The sequence below is a fragment of the Mytilus edulis genome, chromosome 8 (assembly GCF_963676685.1).
Source record: "Mytilus edulis chromosome 8, xbMytEdul2.2, whole genome shotgun sequence".
In the NCBI taxonomy this organism is placed as follows: domain Eukaryota; kingdom Metazoa; phylum Mollusca; class Bivalvia; order Mytilida; family Mytilidae; genus Mytilus; species Mytilus edulis.
Genome location: NC_092351.1, coordinates 31,999,310 through 32,017,178, shown reverse-complemented (window position 1 = coordinate 32,017,178; position 17,869 = coordinate 31,999,310). Strand labels below are relative to the sequence as shown.

Genomic DNA, 17,869 nt, shown 5'->3' with positions numbered 1-17,869 from the left:
AAGTAAGAAAATGTTGCATGTTCTAATATGTGAAATCAATCTATAGAAACCCAAGTACACATGTGACACATCAAACAGTCTTGACGTTACAAAATAAGACATTAGTCACGTTTCCGCGTTGAGTTCACGCCGTATTTACAACATAGATAAACTTACCCGTATTTGGTACAATCTTTTGAAATTTTTAGTCATAAATGCTCTTCATATTTATACTTGTTTGGCTTTCTAACTATTTTGATCAGAACGTCACTGATGAGTCTTATGTAGACGAAACACTCGTCTGGTGTATTAAATTAAAAGCCCTAGTACTTTTGATTTTAGTATTCATATGTTATAAGCAGTCTGCAAAAATTAGTGCCTTGTAAAATCTGTTGGTATTGAATGACCATACATTGTAAGATATGTTTGAATTTGGTGTCTGCAATAACGTTACACTGCTTATATAATTATTTAAATGAATATAGTCGTTTCTCAATTGAAATTTCATCAAATCTTAGATTCTTGTTTATCTTCTTAGACTTTCATTTTTGTCACCTATACAAAAATCAATCAGCTAGAGGTCAAATTTTAATTTGAGTCGTTTATTTTTTTTTTTTAAATAAAACTATTTTGTATTAGCTTTATATATCTCCTATCAGTTCTGTATATGTGTCTGGTTCTAGTATTCCACTGATTTTGTTATAATATCTGGTGGAGTATTATGAAGTACTCAACAAATATAGGTTGAATTCGTCCACCAAGATTGTAATCTTTTAGAATAATATCTGTTTTTTTCTGATTTAACGTATTGAAAGTCTTAAGAAGCTTGATGATACGAAACGTAAGTATACAGACAAGGACTACTTATAATGACTCCACGAAGTTGTCCTAAAGAAAAAGACAAAGAATTTGAACTACTAATTGTGCTTTGCTCTGAAGTAACGATGGCTTTATCTGAAGGCTAGTTGATTTTTTTCCAGAGGAATCAGCAGGAATTATTTCGACATGAAGGTTAAGCATGTCTAATAATTCATTCTATTACCAAACAATAGATATTTTGAATAAGATTCACTGCATAACCTTTCGTAGAATATATATATCACCGAGTCCTATTTCTAAGTATTAATGAGTGCAACATTTCATGCAGCACAATAGTTCATTACAAAGAACATGCATCTAATTCTTGTCTTTTATTTTGTTTCAATGAAATAGCAGTTGTACTGTTAATAAACTCCTCTTCGGCAATTAGGGATGATTGTTCAAACTCCTCTCTTCAAACATAACAACCATTCAAACTTAAATTGATATGGCTTGACATTCCTGTTTATGGTTTCAACAACATCATTTAACTACATACACTGGTTTTTCAAGGATGAATTTCCACTTCAATGAAAGGGTGAATCCTTTAATTCCCATTTAATGATGTCTTGAGTTTGACTGCCTCAAAAACAGGAGCAATAACATTTTCAAGAAACTTCATTTAATTATGTGCATTGGCTAGAATGTACAAAACTCTTCTACATCGGCACATAACTGCTTTTTAATAGGAAAATGAGAAACCATAAAAATGTTAATACCCAACATTTCTAATGAAACGATTTTTATATTTGTCAAGGGTTATTCTGGCACTGCATATACAACCTACAAGCAATTAGTACTAAAGTGATACGCCTAAAAAGAAATTAAAATAACAACAATGAAATACGTCATTTTTTAATGCATAATCAATTGCTGGTTATGTTAAAATTAAAGGTACATGTATTAGGTCATAATGACGGTCATTGAGCTGCCTGCCCGAATAATTGATATTTTTTATATTGACGAATATACATTATTATCCGATTAAAATGAAATGTACGTTACATACACAGTTATTAGATATAGATATATAAAGGCAACAGTAGTATACCGCTGTTCAAACTCATAAATCCATTGACAAAAAACAAAATCGGGGTAACAAACTAAAACTGAGGGAAACGCATTAAATATAAGAAGAGAACAACGACACAACACTACAATGTAACACACACAGAAACGGACCGAGCATCAGACAAAATCCCACGAGAATAACAAAAATAACATCAAAACCAAATACATGAATTTGGGATAGACAAGTACCGTGACACGTCTTATCGCAATGTGAATTTACATTCAAAAATAAGAGGAAACAAACGACGCAACGTTAAAATGTAACACACACAGAAACGAACTATAATATAACAATGGCCATATTCCTGACTTGGTACAGGACATTTTTAAAGGAAAAAATGGTGGGTTGAACCTGGTTTTGTGGGCCAAACCTCCCTCTTTTATAGCCATGTGAAATATAACATTAAAATGAAAACTCAACACCACAGGACTACAATATAAATAAATTGGAGAACACAATTGACAAAGAAACACACGAACAACAACCAACAAAAGGCAACAAGTTCAAAATTTTAATACGCCAGAAGTGCATTTTGTCCACACAAGATCTACAAGTGACGCCCAGATACAAAAGTTTGAAAGCCGAAACAAGCACAAAGTCGAACAGCATCGAGAACTAAAAGATAAAAAAAGTTGTGCCAAAAACGGCCAGGGTTTTCTGTTAGTTACCAGAACATCCCTATTATTTAGAATAATTTATACTTTAGCAAACAGTAAATTTATAAAATTATTATACAAAAGATGTACATGATAAAACTGAAGTATAAACTAATTACAGGAAAAAACTGAAATACATTACATAACCAGACATTGGCAACACAAAATGTAGACACATCCGAATAAGTTTAAACCTCAACGCCAAGTGACGTCATATTTGAAATTGTCAAAAATGACAAAATCATGACGTCATTGGAATTTGTAAAACAGATCATCAAAAAATGAAAAATGACGTCACATTTGAATGAATAAGATAGAATTAGGATTGATTTAAGATTATATTTGAACTAAATACTGATATTGCATTTAATAACCATGCACATTTTAATACTTATTAATAGCAAACTATTAAGGTAGCAATTAGCAATATTATAAAGCTATGTCCGGTTTGTTTTGAATCTAACTTCAAACGTAAAATATCGTACTGATTATGTTGAACAAAATCGAATCTAATAAATGAATGCGGTGATTAATTTTCTTTACCATAACACATAAATATAATAGAAAAGACGTCAACACATTTGACAAAATCCGATGAGAATTACAAATATAACATTAAACATTTAAACTAAATACATGAATTTGGGATAGACAAGTACCGTAACTCGTCTTATAGTGATGTGAATTCACACTCAGCAAAACAGTCACAATCGGGAATAAGTCACGTTTGGTAATTAAAATATTAGACGACAAAATGACAAACCACAATCTACCATGTGGTAAAAATGTCCTTAGCTAGTTTGGTCAAAGACACATCGTATGGATCCACCAATTCGTGATGGTATCCATAAAATTTACTGAGTGTCAATTTTAATCTGTCCTCCTCATAACTTTGTTGGAGCAGTTTTTGCGTAAGGAGCACACTCCTGTATATGAAGTCCGTATAGTGTGAACAAGCACGAGAATAGCGTATCAAAAATTAAAACTACACATACAGATTTAAAAAAGACACTGTAAGGCTAAATAAATTGAAATTTCTATATTATGAGTTGGTGTTCACATTGTATGCGTACGATGTTTAATACAATTTTGTTAAAGCACCACTGGATTCGTCAACGGTGCAAATTTCAATGATTGCATGATTCCAGGAACAACTCGTAGTGAAGAATCGTGTATGCTCATAACTTAAGAAATTTCAACACATCAAACATAATTCACTATAATGGACTCAAGGAAGGCGATGCTTTTACCTGTAATTGTTAACTTTTATTACATTGTGACTTAAATGGAGAAAGGAGTAGGTCCGGTAAGGGACGATTTTGGCCTCAAATTTCAAGTTCATCTAACGAAAGATTTTGAACACTTTTTAAGCACTTAAGTGTCTATTTCAATTAATTCAATTAGTTTATGTGAAATATTTTAACTGATTTAGTCATTAAAACGCTACGATTCAAGCTCAAATATGAAAAATCTATCAAATATGCAAAAAAAACGTCACTTTTCAGATGGTTTTTGTCAAAAATGAATGTGGCCGCATCCGTGTTCATCCTCAACCTTTATATATATTATGAATAATCATAAAATACAACTTACATTTCAATATTATGAATGAACACGAATGCGGCCACTTTCATTTAAGACGGAAACCGTCTAAAATTTAACTAAAATGCTTAAATTGTGAAGATTTTAGCAATTTAGCAGGACTTAATGATGCTAGTACCCGATATATGTGCACTGTTTTGTCAAAAACAGCCCATATTCATGTAGCAGAATCATTCTTCTTTCCAGTAAATAGCTAAAAGATTACCTTTTCACAATTTTTTAAAACTGCTATATTATGGGGCCAAAAATGGGTCTTATTGGACCTTCTCCTTTCCCATTGGCGCTCATATCCCATCTTCTTACTTACACTAATCAGAATATCAAAAACTCTGCCCGAGGAAATTAGATGTATATCTCCATGAATATAATCTTTAAACGGAATATTTACATTCACTCGAGACGTTCCACGGTCGAAGGTAAGGGGTAAGAGTGTCAATGAGACAACTCTCCATCCAAGTCAATTTATAAAAATGAACTATTATAGGTCAAGTTTCGGCTAAGGGCCCCTATTGTAAAAACATTTAAACGGGCACATCAACGTTCTTATCTGTATAAAAAAAAACAGAAACGAGATACATTTCTTTTTCTTTTACTCCTTATATGCGAAATATGTTTAATAAACCCCTTCACGTTTAATTTGTCGAGACGAAAGTCCATTCAATGTTCGCTCATCAACCCTTTAAAAACAAACGGGTAATCAAATTATTTGTTCATTGGATTGGACATAATGGCATCAAAAGTGTTCGTTAAATGAATTTCCAAGAAGCATGACATGTTTGAAAATACCATGATCGTATGGCAAATTGAGTTACAAAGTAAACGGAATATGTTGGTATCTATCCTTTTTGTTTATCCGGAAGAAATCACTTCAATTCCTTCGCCAATAGGAATCTAAAGAGTAAAATGAAATATACTGTGTACTTAAAAGTATGGGAGTAATGCAGCCATTGACTACATCTGCTTGATTAATCTTATTGGCAAAGCTTTATGCTTATTAACATTATATAAGTTTTACGTAAAATATTCAATTCTAAAATAATGCAATTTTGTTGCAGTTGTAATTATGAATAATATTTCATTTTAACATCTACCTCACATAGTAGTTAATGTAATACATTACAGATTTTTTTTATCGTTGTATATGATAAGATAATTATTAAAATAAGATTTAGAAATATTGTATAACCGTGTCTCTTTTCATTTTTTTATAACTGCAAATATTTTTTTTTTAACTTATCTGAACTTTATTTCGACGAAATGTCTATGGTGCTAATTATTAATATTTAACTAATATTGTGAATTTAATAAAAATTAATAAACTATATTGTAAATTTTCTATCCGAGTTAACAAAATAAAATTTGAACTGTTTTATAAGTATTTAGTAGTGCCTTCTTTTTAAAGGATTGGAATTGATAAAATAAATTTATCTATTCATCCATATATTTTTTTTTATAAAATTCACTATATAGCTATTTCACCTTTTTTTATGACAACTTATAGTTATCGGTAGATTTGTAGATATTGACACCTGTGTGTATGGATTAGTATGTATACATTAACAGGTGAAATCTTTTGATCAGGGGAAAAAATTACAAATTAAAATCTTTTTTTTTTTAAATTAATATGTACAAATAAATGTTAAGTGGCAAGTAGTACCGATAGGCATGTCTTCATAATACAATTCCCGCATTACAATTTCTTGCATTTTTTATATTTCGAAGCTGTCCCTTTTGTGAATTTATTCAACAACAAACTTTTTTTCATATAAGATATGATTTTAGAACTAAATGTGGCATTGTCTAGTATATGATTTTCAATTAAAATGTTTCTGGTTTTTTTTTTATAAGATATGTTTTATAACACAATCTAGGACTTGTACACGTATAAACATACCGTGAGTAATGCATGTATGTATATAGACATGAGTTTATCGCTACATTGGAGACCCATCGGATGCCTTAAGGTTTTTTCTGCTCTATGGTCGGGTTTTTGTCTCTGTGACACATTCCCCATTTTCATTCTCAATTTTTGTAATATACGACAGTATATATTTTTTCTGTTCCAAATACCATGTAAACATGTACATATATGAGGCTATGAAAGGATCGCCATTCATGTGGGGCCCGTAGAAATACCGCAAAGGACCAGTTCTCCTTAGTGCACTAAGAACAAAAATGTGCACTAAGGACCTGATGGAAATTGATACAACTGCTACAAAGGACATGGCATATAGAAAAAGACTTGGTAAAAATACATAATTTTAAATTGTTTAATTATATCTTTTTTAATAAGAAAGATAATTTAATTTTTTCTCGGCACGCGCCTCATTCAGTTGATTGTCACCGTTGGTGTAACCGGTAGAAGTTCAAATGTTCTCTCAACCGTGACCCGTTTATAATAATTCGCTTGCTGTATACTGATTAAACCGGTGCTTTGCTTTTGCGCCAATTGGCATTTCATTTGCGCCAAACAAACCTTTCATTTGCGCCACAAACCATATTTCATTTGCGCCAAAAATAAAACCTTTTATTTGCGCCAATAATACGGGTAAAATACAGGTAAAAAGTATAAAAAGTTGATTTAAAAAAAAAAGACTTTTAATGATAAAGACAGTTTATGTTTGTAAAATAAAACACACTCATTAGAAATCAGTCATCATAAAACTATACAAAGTATGTTAAAACTTCGTTGAAACACAGTTCTGTTACTTTGAACATATTTGAAAAGGAGTAAAATTGCGAGACAGTTCTAACTTAAAGCATTATACACTACAGCAATGCTATAATTCTGGCCGTATCAGTTTTATTTTTGCTTTGCAAGTTTTACGGTACACCTAAACGATTTTTAGTATGATGCATATTGTAAGCTTTATTTTCTCTGTTTGTCTCTGAACGCACAATGTCCATCTCTACACCTCAAACATTTACACACTTTATAATTCTAAACCTCAGTTTTGTATAAGAAATGAGAATGAACAATTGTCCTGGAGAAATACTGTAGAAACAAATCTTATTCACAATACAACAATGAATATTTAACTTTTACATTGTATGTTGCCTGTATTACCTATGAAATCGCGCAAATAAAGTTGTTATATGTTGGCGCAAATGAATGATAACCTTTTGGCGCAAATGAAAGATTGGATTTTTTTTTTAAATGGCGCAAATGCAATGCGCCCGATTAAACATGCCGGATTATATGGAACGCCGGAACATTAGACATGTATATGGTATTTTAAATTGTTTGCACGTTTGTAATATTTTTACTTCTAATGTAATAGCGTATTTCCAACTCTTATTTTGGGATTGTTTTTATCTTTTTAAATTAAAAATGACAAATAATTGTGAACTCTTCACGGAAAGGTGAGGATTGGTATTTGGTTGCTTAACGTGCAGTGGCCAATATTTCATTCATTTTTCTGATGTCAGGAACTATGCCTCACAGCAAGGTTTTTCAATTTTTCAACGTGCTCTGAGGAGACATTATCAACTTGAGGAGGAAATATCAACAAAGTCTCCCAACATTTATTCCATCAGTGTAATGATATCATGTCACTTACAAAGATGATTTGACAAAATAAATTATCCTTGCAAACAAATTTTATTAGCATTGTGCAATTTTTGTGTTGCCAAATTTACATTTTATGCTTGAATTAGCAATAGTAAAAGCGTGTTCCTCCGGATTCTAAATAACGTTTACCGGAACTACTTTTTTTAAAATTGAACTCTATGACCTTACATTAGCTTCTGGTATGATCTACATTGAGATCAGTCTACCGAAAAAATATCAACAAGCGGGGTTTGAAAATTGAACGACTAAAACTATATTTACAGTATTAAACAATTATTCACAGTAAAACCAATAACAAATCAAATCTAAATTGTTTAAATGCACTTGTGTTTAATAACAGCAAATCTAAAACATTTTACATTAAATTATAACAAGTTCTATCAGAGCTTTAACATCCTTTTCCAAACAAGTCCAAAGCACTTATTTCGTCTGCTGAAACAAAACAAAACAAACACACAAAATGGCCACTGATACAGAGAGTGAGGAATCATTGGAAACGTGAGACAATTCAGACACAAATACATTAAGTGAAATGGACAGCCCTTCATGCAGTTACTGGGACTTTTCAAAACCAAATTCAAGCACTAGATATAAATACCTCCCTGTAAATGTTCACAAAATTCAAAAACAAAGTGCCACAAAATTCTGTCGACATGTATGACTTGTGGTTTTCCTCTGTATCCACAGTCAACTTTATATGTAAGGTCACCATATTTGTCGAGAACTTTGAAAGGACCTTTCCAGAAACTAGTCAATTTTAAAGACATCCCAGGTTTCTTAACTGGGAAATAAACATACACCTCGTCATCTTTTCTGAAATTTTGGTATGACAATTTGAGGTCGTGATAGTGTTTCTGTCTTCGCATTTGCCCTTTTATTTTACCTCTGACAAAACTGTGGGAGATTTCTAACTTTTCCTTAAGCTCCCAAGCCCACTTATGTGCAGGAATATCTTTAACTGATGGTGGCATTTCATACATGATGTCTAAAGGGGTTGATAGTTCCCTACCTAACATGAGACTATTTGGCGTTTGTCCAGTCGTCTCGTGCTCGGATGCTCTATATGCCATCATGACAAAAGGAATGTATTCATCCCAGTCTCTCTGGTTCTGTTCCACAAATGAACTTAACATTGTTGCAAGAGTCTTATTAAACCTTTCCACCATACCATCAGATTTTAGATGATATGGAGTAGTACGTGTTTTCTTAATGTTTAGAATACAACACATCTATTGAACTAACAAACTTTCAAATTGCCTGCCTTGATCTGAATGTATCCAATGAGGAACACCAAATCTTACAATAACTTCTTCAACTATAATCTTAGCCACAGTCTTAGCTTCCATATTTGGCATGGCAAAAGATTTCGTCCACTTTGTGTAGTAGTCAGAAACTACCAAGATATATTTGTTACCATTCTCTGTTTCTGGCAACTCACCAAGGATATCTGTAGCTATCCTTTCCATTGGTCCATTAGCTTCAACTAAAGCCATTGGAGCTCTTTTGGACTTTTGTGGACTTTTTCGCTTTGCACATTTGTCACATCCGTTTATGTAAGTCCTGACGTCATTTAGTAACCCAGGCCAATAATAAGATTGTCTAATTTTTGCCAAAGTTTTATGGATACCCAAATGAGCAGAACATTTATCATCATGGGAAAATTGTAAAACCTTTTTGCGTTCTGATAAAGGAATGATAGCCTGCATTTTTACAATTTTGGTTACAGGGTCTTCAAATCGTCTGTAAATAAGTCCGTCTCTTAACTCTAAGTTGTTCCATTGATTCCAAAGTGATCTTAAGAAAAATCCCTTATCAAAAATATCTTTGTAATATGGACGTTCGTCTGTTTCTACCCATTTTGTCACTATTTTCAGGTCATGATCATTTTTCTGAATTTCTATTAGAGACAAATCATGATGTTCACTGTCATCATCTTTGTCATTACCATCATCAAAACGGGTGATAGCATTAACAGTGTCATATTGCTCTTTAGTCTCAGTCTGTTTTTTCTAAACCGGAATGATAACCACATTGTTTACAAGGAATGCGACTAAGTGCGTCTGCATTCCTATGTTGCACTCCTGGTCGATGTTGAAGTTGCATCTCAAATGATCCTAATGTCTCTATCCATCTAGCTATCTGTCCTTCTGGGTTCTTAAAGTTAAGTAACCACTTTAATGATCCGTGATCAGTTCTTACTGTGAATTTTCTACCGTAAAGGTATGGTTTAAAATGTTTAACAAAACAAACCACAGCAAGCAACTCCTTGCGTGTCACACAGTACTTTCGTTCTGATTTTGAAAGTGTACGACTAGCATAAGCCACAACATGTTCAAGTCCTTCATCAGATTTCTGAGTCAAGACAGCTCCGACTGCCAAATTGCTTGCATCTGTATCCAAAATGAACTCTTTGTTAAAATCTGGATATGCAAGAACTGGTGCGTTTATTAATTTACCTTTTAATTGGTCAAACGATTCTTGACATTCTGAAGTCCAAACAAACTTAGTTTCTTTCTCTGTAATTTTGTGTAACGGTTTAGCAATGTGGGCAAAGTTTTTGATAAATTTTCTGTAGTACCCACAAAGACCTAAAAAGGAACGAGCTTCATTTATATTTGTAGGGGTGGGCCACTCTTTTACAGCCTTAATCTTGTCAGGGTCGGTTGATATTCCTTCCTCAGAGACAATATGTCCTAAGAAACGAACCTTGGTGGTACACAAGGTGCACTTCTTTGCTTTCAGCTTTAAACCAGCCAATTTAAGCCTAGCTAAAACGTCTCTTAAATTATCAAGCATACCATCTAGTGTTTTTCCAAAAACGATTATATCGTCAATGTAAACCAGACATGTCTCCCACTGTAAACCAGCAAGTATTGTTTCCATTAATCGCTCAAATGTCAGTGCAGCGCAACACAACCCACACGGCATGACTCTTAATTGAAATAAACCCCTTCACGTTGCAAAAGCGGTTTTGTGTTTGTCATTTTCGGCCAACTCCACCTGCCAATATCCTGAACAACAGTCCAGAGTACTATACCATTTATTTCCTGCTAAACGTCCTCGGCAAAGGATACGCGTCTTTATTAAGGGTCACACTGTTTAAGCGTCTATAATCTACGCAAAAGCGATAACTGTCGTCCTTTTTCTTAACTAAGACTATCCCTGCCGCCCAGGGACTGTGGGATGGTTCAATAATCCCTTTTTGTAACATTTTGTCAAGGTTGTCATTTACTACCTTGTTCAAATGATAAGGTATACGACGAGGTGGTTCTTTAAATGGTCTTGCGTTTTCCGTATTGATTTCGTGTTTTACAAGATTGGTCCTTCCCAAGAAGTCAACATCAGAAGAAGCAAACAAGTTCTGATTTTCTATCAACAAAGATTTAACTTTTTTTTTGTCTTTCGAAGTCAATTCATCTGATGTCCTGTCTAACAGATCTTGTAAATCTGGTCTAAGTCCGTTATGTTTTTGTTCATTTGAACTAATATTACCATCTAGTACTTGTTCAACACCAGACATTTGGGCTATAGTTGTACCAGGATGGATTGTCTTAGGATCTAGTTCTGTGTTCATTAATCTAACAGGGACTTTTTCGCCTGACCTTACCAACGTTCTAGCAGTCAAAATGTAGTCTTTCCCTGCATGCTCGTTTGCTTCTAACAAAGCATTGTCAGCAGGTAATTTTTGACCTTCTGCTAAGCAAATCGTGCCTTTAATGACAATTTCTGACCTTGGCGGTATGACAACCGCTTCTGAAGCAACCACTCGGTAACAGCCTATTGATCCCTGAAAACACAAATCTACCTTAAAATCCCCAATACAAAAGTGCCCATTCTTAACATCAATTAAACAATTATGTCGTTTCATGAAGTCCAAACCAAGTATACCATCAACTTGCAGATCAGTCACAACAGCTTCAGATTGCAACATATTTGGACCGAAATGCAGATTGAACCTGCCTTTTCCACGAAGCTCTAGCTTATTGCCACACACTGACCTAACAGTTGTCTTAACTTCACTTAGATATGATTTATCTAATGAAGTCAACCTACCATATAACTTGGAAGAAACCAATGTCAAAGTTGCTCCTGTATCAACCACAAAATTGGCTTCAATGTCTCCTACATTTAGTTTGACATACATACCAGCATCTTCAGATGCTGTTGTAACCGCACCTTCATTTGTCTTACGGTTATTTTGTTTCCTAGTTTACATTAATGTTTTGACAGTCCCATCCCTCTTATTTCCATTATAATTGTTCTGATTTCTTCGCGACAGTCCCTTGCTAAATGACCAAATTTGCCACAATTGTAACAACCCTTATTTGTCCTCTTACTTTGGGTATATCTCGTTTTAGCATAATAAGGTCCCTCATTTGTACCACAAGATTTTAATTTTACTATTTCAGTCGTAAGAGTACTTAGACTTTTCTCCATTGTTTGCATCCATGATGCTATGTCTTTGTTTGGCGAGTCACTATTTGAAATCTTTTCTTTCCTATCTAACTCGTCATCGTTCATAGTTTGCCGTAAATAACCTCGTCCCTCTCTTACTTTATTTTCGGCTTTATTGTATGCCTCTAGTTCAACAGCAAGTCTCACGGCATCATTCAAACCTTTCGGTCGCGATTGTTTTATTCTGAGTCGCATTTCCGAATCAACGAGCGCGTCAATAAACTGCTCTTTCCCGAGAGTTTCACGTACGTCCCATGGGGCAGTAGGATATGCCAAGTTGGACAATCTCCGAATTGACTGGCCTAATTCGGGAAGAGATTCGCTGGCTTTTTGACGTCTTTCTTTAAACTGAACTCTGTATAACTCAGTTTGACTAGATGGCGCGAATCGCTCTTCAAGTGCGCTGACTAAATAGTTTTGTCTTTTCTCACTTGGTAAATCTCCAAGTACAGCTTGTGCTTGTCCCATTAACGATACCGCCAAATATAACCCTTGTTGGTTTTCCGACCAATTATTTACAAGTGCACACATTTCAAAATGGGACAAATAGTCTGTCAATGATGTGCTACCGTTATAGTGACATGGTTTAAATTTCACACCAGAATTATCTGTGTTACCAGTATGTCGGTACTTTGATTTGTCAGTTTTGTCTATTTCCATAATGTAGCTATTATCTATGGGTAAAGGCGAAGTATCCCCTTCCTTTAAATCAATTTGGGAAAATTTAACAGTTTTGTGCGTATTCGGGTTGTTGAATGTTGGTAAATCAACTTTCACATTATCTCCCTTTCTTGACAATAAGGACCCTCTTGATTCCAGACCCGAATCATTTCTTTTTATAAAAGTATCTTTTGGACGAACACCCTGATCTTTAGGTGTAGACGAAACAAAACTGTGTCTATACCTTGTCTCTTCCATACCTTCAATTTGTTTTGTCAATTCGTCATCAAAAGAAATTTTTGTTCTTTAATTTGCGATATAACTATGCATTCACAATATAATAATATCAACACAATGTCATAAATGTACAACGTAATAAATGTCAATCAAAATATTGCCTGTACCACTATCGATAGTTAATCCCTAATGTAAATAATAATCGTAATTTAACCGTGGGAAATTTAAAACGTTAACAGGACAATTTTGATCTGTGCAAAAGTGAACAGTAAATTATCACAAGACAGTTTGGATATAAGTTTATTAGATGATCCAATTTGGATATATAATCTTTCACTATGGATTTAAAAATGAACAATTCGGATCCCACCGCTAGCCACCAAATTATGTAACGTGTACACAGGGTAAGCTTGTCTGTTTCTATTTAGAATGAGTCCGTTACCAGTTTGATACTGGATCCAAAATTGCTCTATTTACAAAACATATAACAAATAAGGTTTATTCAAATATTAACGTCAATGAACCAAAATATGTACAACTGCTCTTTGCAATCTTTAATAAACTATCTATAGACTATTCTACTCAAAATATATACACTGGTACAAATTTGTACTATTACAAATTTGTCCTGGGTCAGGAACAAACTTGTCCTCCTGGTACAATAATGCACCCTACAAGTTTACACACTTGTCTTTGTTCCTCTGGTACAATTATGTACTTTACAAGGTGGTCACATAGACTCACACTTGTCCTATACGGTACACTACGGTTCCGCTTGTAAATGTACAAGTCCGTATTTATAACAGGCACCGACCTGTTCTTTATTACACTTAGTAATATTATCTATAATACCTTATATATACGAGACAGCGATCTCGAATATCGACGTACCGTAGCTTGGTCTTATGTCTCCGAAGACTTATGACAATCGACCCTGAGCTAGGAATCTCTCCTGCTTATATACCCCAATGGTAGCCGTACCATTATTATAGGAGGGGTGTTCTTCCAACGTGTCTCATTACTCGTATTGACAGTTTCCTTTGGAACACCCCTTCACGTTTGACCTGACCCAAAGTTTACCCGCGAAACATCCAATTCTTTACTATGTTTTATTAAGGTATATATGCAATGCATAAAATAATGCTTCTACCGAGCTGTAACCAATGTAAACAATTTAACCATAGATACAAAATCATCACAAAAGGAACAATTTCAAAATTTCACAAGGGCAATGTGAGCATACAGAGTTTAAAAATCAAAAGAATGTAAGAATTAATTTCAGAAATAGAACGAGGTTTAAAATAGTCCAAAAGTTATATAGAATTTATACGAATCAACAAATCGTTCATTCCACTACGCGATTACATAATTTTGACGTTTGTGGTTCAACGTATTTTCAAACTTAAAATAATAACATACTGTGAGGATCTTCTAAAGTACAAAGTTACGTTATAAGAACCAAAGAGACACAAAAAGTCGCATGTACAAAACACACCAGCAAAAATGAGAGATAATACAAACAAATTGACGGGATGTATAAGTACCGAACCACGTTAAATGAATATAATAGCAGGAAACGATCCAACAGTTAAAGTAATATTAATAATAGAACAAAGCTTAAGACAAATGAAAGAACAATACAACACGTTGTTAAGATGATAAACAACGTCAGTACGCAGAATCTATACATCAAGACCATCATGTATTATTTGTGAAGTTGATACGGAATATTTATCAACAAGGTCTTATTGATTATTGGAACCCAATCAGAAAATTTCGGATTGTTTATGGAAAGAACGTCATCAATGTATCTGAAAATGAAATTAAATAATCTAGCTTCTTTGATCCTATTGTTTTTGACAAGTGTCTGAAGGAACTCCGATTCAAATTGCTTTTATTTATTTTGCTGTTGAAATATCAAAACTCATTTGCTATTTGTTATTCACTAGATACAAATATTTGGGTTAGGAAATTTGGCTACTATTGTAGCAAACATATTATAAACGGAATATCACATCCTTAATTTTATGTTTATGATGCGCATAGTGTGTCATTTTGGTATCTTTGGAGAGTTGCCTCATTTACAACCATTCCTCAACTTTTTTTCTTTATATATATAGTGTTGGTAAATTGTAATACACATCATTTTAGCAATCTTTGGATAACTTTTCTTTGCAAAAAGTTGAAACAAGGTTTCCATAGAAAAATTAAATTTGAAAATGAACAGCCAATAAATATAATATGAACAATACATGTAAGTTGAAACACATTTTACATTTCGAAAATTCTGTGTTTTAAAATTTTAGTCCATCCTTTTTTCAATAAGACCACATGCAAATAAACATCTTTAACTTGAAGGTTCAAACCTTATCTTGAGAGCTAACAGGTGCATGTAGAACCATTTAATTGTAGATGTACAACTTTTAGATTATCTAACTGACTAGATAGTTCATTTAGTAATGGATGTATTATGTTTATTTAAGTTTTTACTTGTGCTTTTTTGTTTTTTCAAAAGAACAAAAGCGGACAAAAGATTACTATTGAATGATCCATCCGTCATTGCAGACCGACTAGCCCGCCTAGAGAGTCTTGTAGCAAACCTGAACACTACCGTTAAACAACAAGCTGAAACAATCGAGAATCAGAAAATCACAATTCAGAATCAAGCAAATAATAGTACGTAACTTTATCATACATTTTGAAGAACATTTTTAAAGAAAAGAAATGAGGGCAACATTCATACTCATAAGTCAACTGACCACTCCACGGCAATTGACATATCAAATGAATGCGCCATATAGTATTTCCTTATTATGCAACATAATTTTTTACCTATTCGGCAGCATTGATGTACCAGAATAATCAGACATTGAACAATCTTTTTGTCACTTCAATTAACAAATAACAGCAGAATCAACAAATTTCTGAATCTCACTCTCTAAAGGAAGCAAATAATATATGGTTTACAGTAAGTCCAACCTCAAATTTTTATGTCATTTGTATATCATAACATTTCAATTACTTATTTACATGTATGTGAGCAACCCAAGCAGGCATACGTAGTTTAACGAACACATGTAAAATAGAAATGCAACATCAATAAAACAAATGAGTTATCTGATAGAACTTTTATTGTTTTAATACTCTATAGACCATTATATAAGATACTTGATACAATATTAGATGACGTTGTATAGTAAAAAGATATTTACAACATTTATGACATGCATTCAATTTTATTTTTGAAAAAGGGGTATTTGCATCATATATCAATTCCTGTAAGCATTTGCCTACATTTCATTCAAATTGCATTCAAACCGGTGACAATGCCACCCTTTGTAAATTGTGTTTTCAAAGTTAAAACAATCAAAATAGATTTAAGGTTAAAGAAAAAAAAAAGACGTACTTATGAATTTGAATTATATCTTTATAGACGTAGCAGTCACGTACACAGTTTGGGGAAGAAAACAATGTCCAAATAATCGTACAAACCTGGTTTATTCTGGTAAGTTTATTCAAATTGAAGTATTTCAGATCAATGGTTTACATGTATGAATTACAAACTCATTATATATAATAAGGCAAATGAACAGCTGAAGTTGTATTGCCACCAATGAATCCTCTTTGTTGTCCTTAATTAAGCATTTTGAAACAAAACTTGTAATATTGGTTCATCAAATCGTCGTTAAACACGCGAAATGTGCTTCTGGCTCTTATCTAACCATCTGTAATGAATCAATTGTCTCAGATTATTTATTTATTAGACCAAAAAAACATGTATATTAACTGTTGTTTTGTTCGATTATCATTTGTCATAAAGAAAATTTATTAGTTTCCTGAATGTACAGAAATATTGAATATCAATACCGTCAATGCAACCTTGTTGCAAAACACCTCTAAACTATAACAACATTAAATTGTAAATAAATATTTAAGAAATGTATTTAAAATTATTATATTCCAGGCTTTGTTGGAGGAGGTCATTCTACCCAATCTGGGGCTGCAGTAGACTTTCTCTGCCTGCCATCTGACCCAAATTACCGCAAAACCACATATCACGGTCAGTATGCTCCTATTTATGGTGGCGAATACGACAATGACTTTTTTGTACCAAATGCCAACGGCAATGACATACCATGTTCTGTGTGCAGAACAAATCAAGCCTCTACTGTTCTAATGATACCGGGTAAAGACAAATGTTATAGCGGATGGAACATAGAGTATTATGGATATTTAGGTGCCCATGATTATACCTTTGTAGCAGCTACATCATATATTTGCATGCACATTCATCCCGAATTTGTGACTGGAGGAAGTCGTAACGACAATGGCAAACTTGTTCACCCAGTGGTTGGGAGGTGTGGTGCACTTGAGTGTCCACCTTATATTAATAATTATCCGTTGACATGCGTTGTATGTTCAAAATAAATCAATATTTTTGTATATGCTATACATGTATTTTTTAAATTTATATCTATTTCAATTTAATTAATTTATAAAGGTAACGTTTTAATACTATGCATCATTGCAATCATAGGAGTAAGGATTCAAACAATGACATTTTTTGTCAGTACAGCGATTGGTTAATCTGAAACATGATTATATTTATGAAAAAGTCTAATTAAATATTTCGGGCTAGTTGAAAGTCGGATACATCTTATTGCGCTGCACACACAGATAAATGTTGCATTAAAGCGTTTAAGCAGCCTGTAATCAATCCTTCTTACATGATAGAAGAATGAAATTAACAATATATAAATCAAAACTGCGACGTTTATT

The 17,869-nt window shown here is 33.2% G+C and overlaps 1 protein-coding gene across 1 annotated transcript; it reads left to right on the top strand.

Annotated features, from left to right (window-relative positions):
• The first annotated feature begins 15,549 nt into the window (after window positions 1-15,549).
• LOC139486640 (uncharacterized) lies at window positions 15,550-17,665 on the top strand. Its single transcript, XM_071271566.1, has 3 exons — window positions 15,550-15,766; window positions 16,524-16,595; window positions 17,055-17,665. Exons 1-3 carry the CDS (start codon window positions 15,550-15,552, stop codon window positions 17,516-17,518), a joined length of 753 nt encoding a protein of 250 aa, XP_071127667.1. The 3' UTR covers window positions 17,519-17,665.
• The last annotated feature ends 204 nt before the right edge of the window (window positions 17,666-17,869 follow it).

What these genes read in the sequence shown, in the direction of transcription:
- LOC139486640 (XM_071271566.1), top strand. Translation starts at nt 15,550, where the DNA reads ATGGATGTATTATGTTTATTTAAGTTTTTACTTGTGCTTTTTTGTTTT. An exon ending in TCAGAATCAAGCAAATAATA is followed by an intron (nt 15,767 to 16,523) that starts GTACGTAACTTT and finishes ATATCTTTATAG; the next exon opens with ACGTAGCAGTCACGTACACA. An exon ending in TACAAACCTGGTTTATTCTG is followed by an intron (nt 16,596 to 17,054) that starts GTAAGTTTATTC and finishes ATTATATTCCAG; the next exon opens with GCTTTGTTGGAGGAGGTCAT.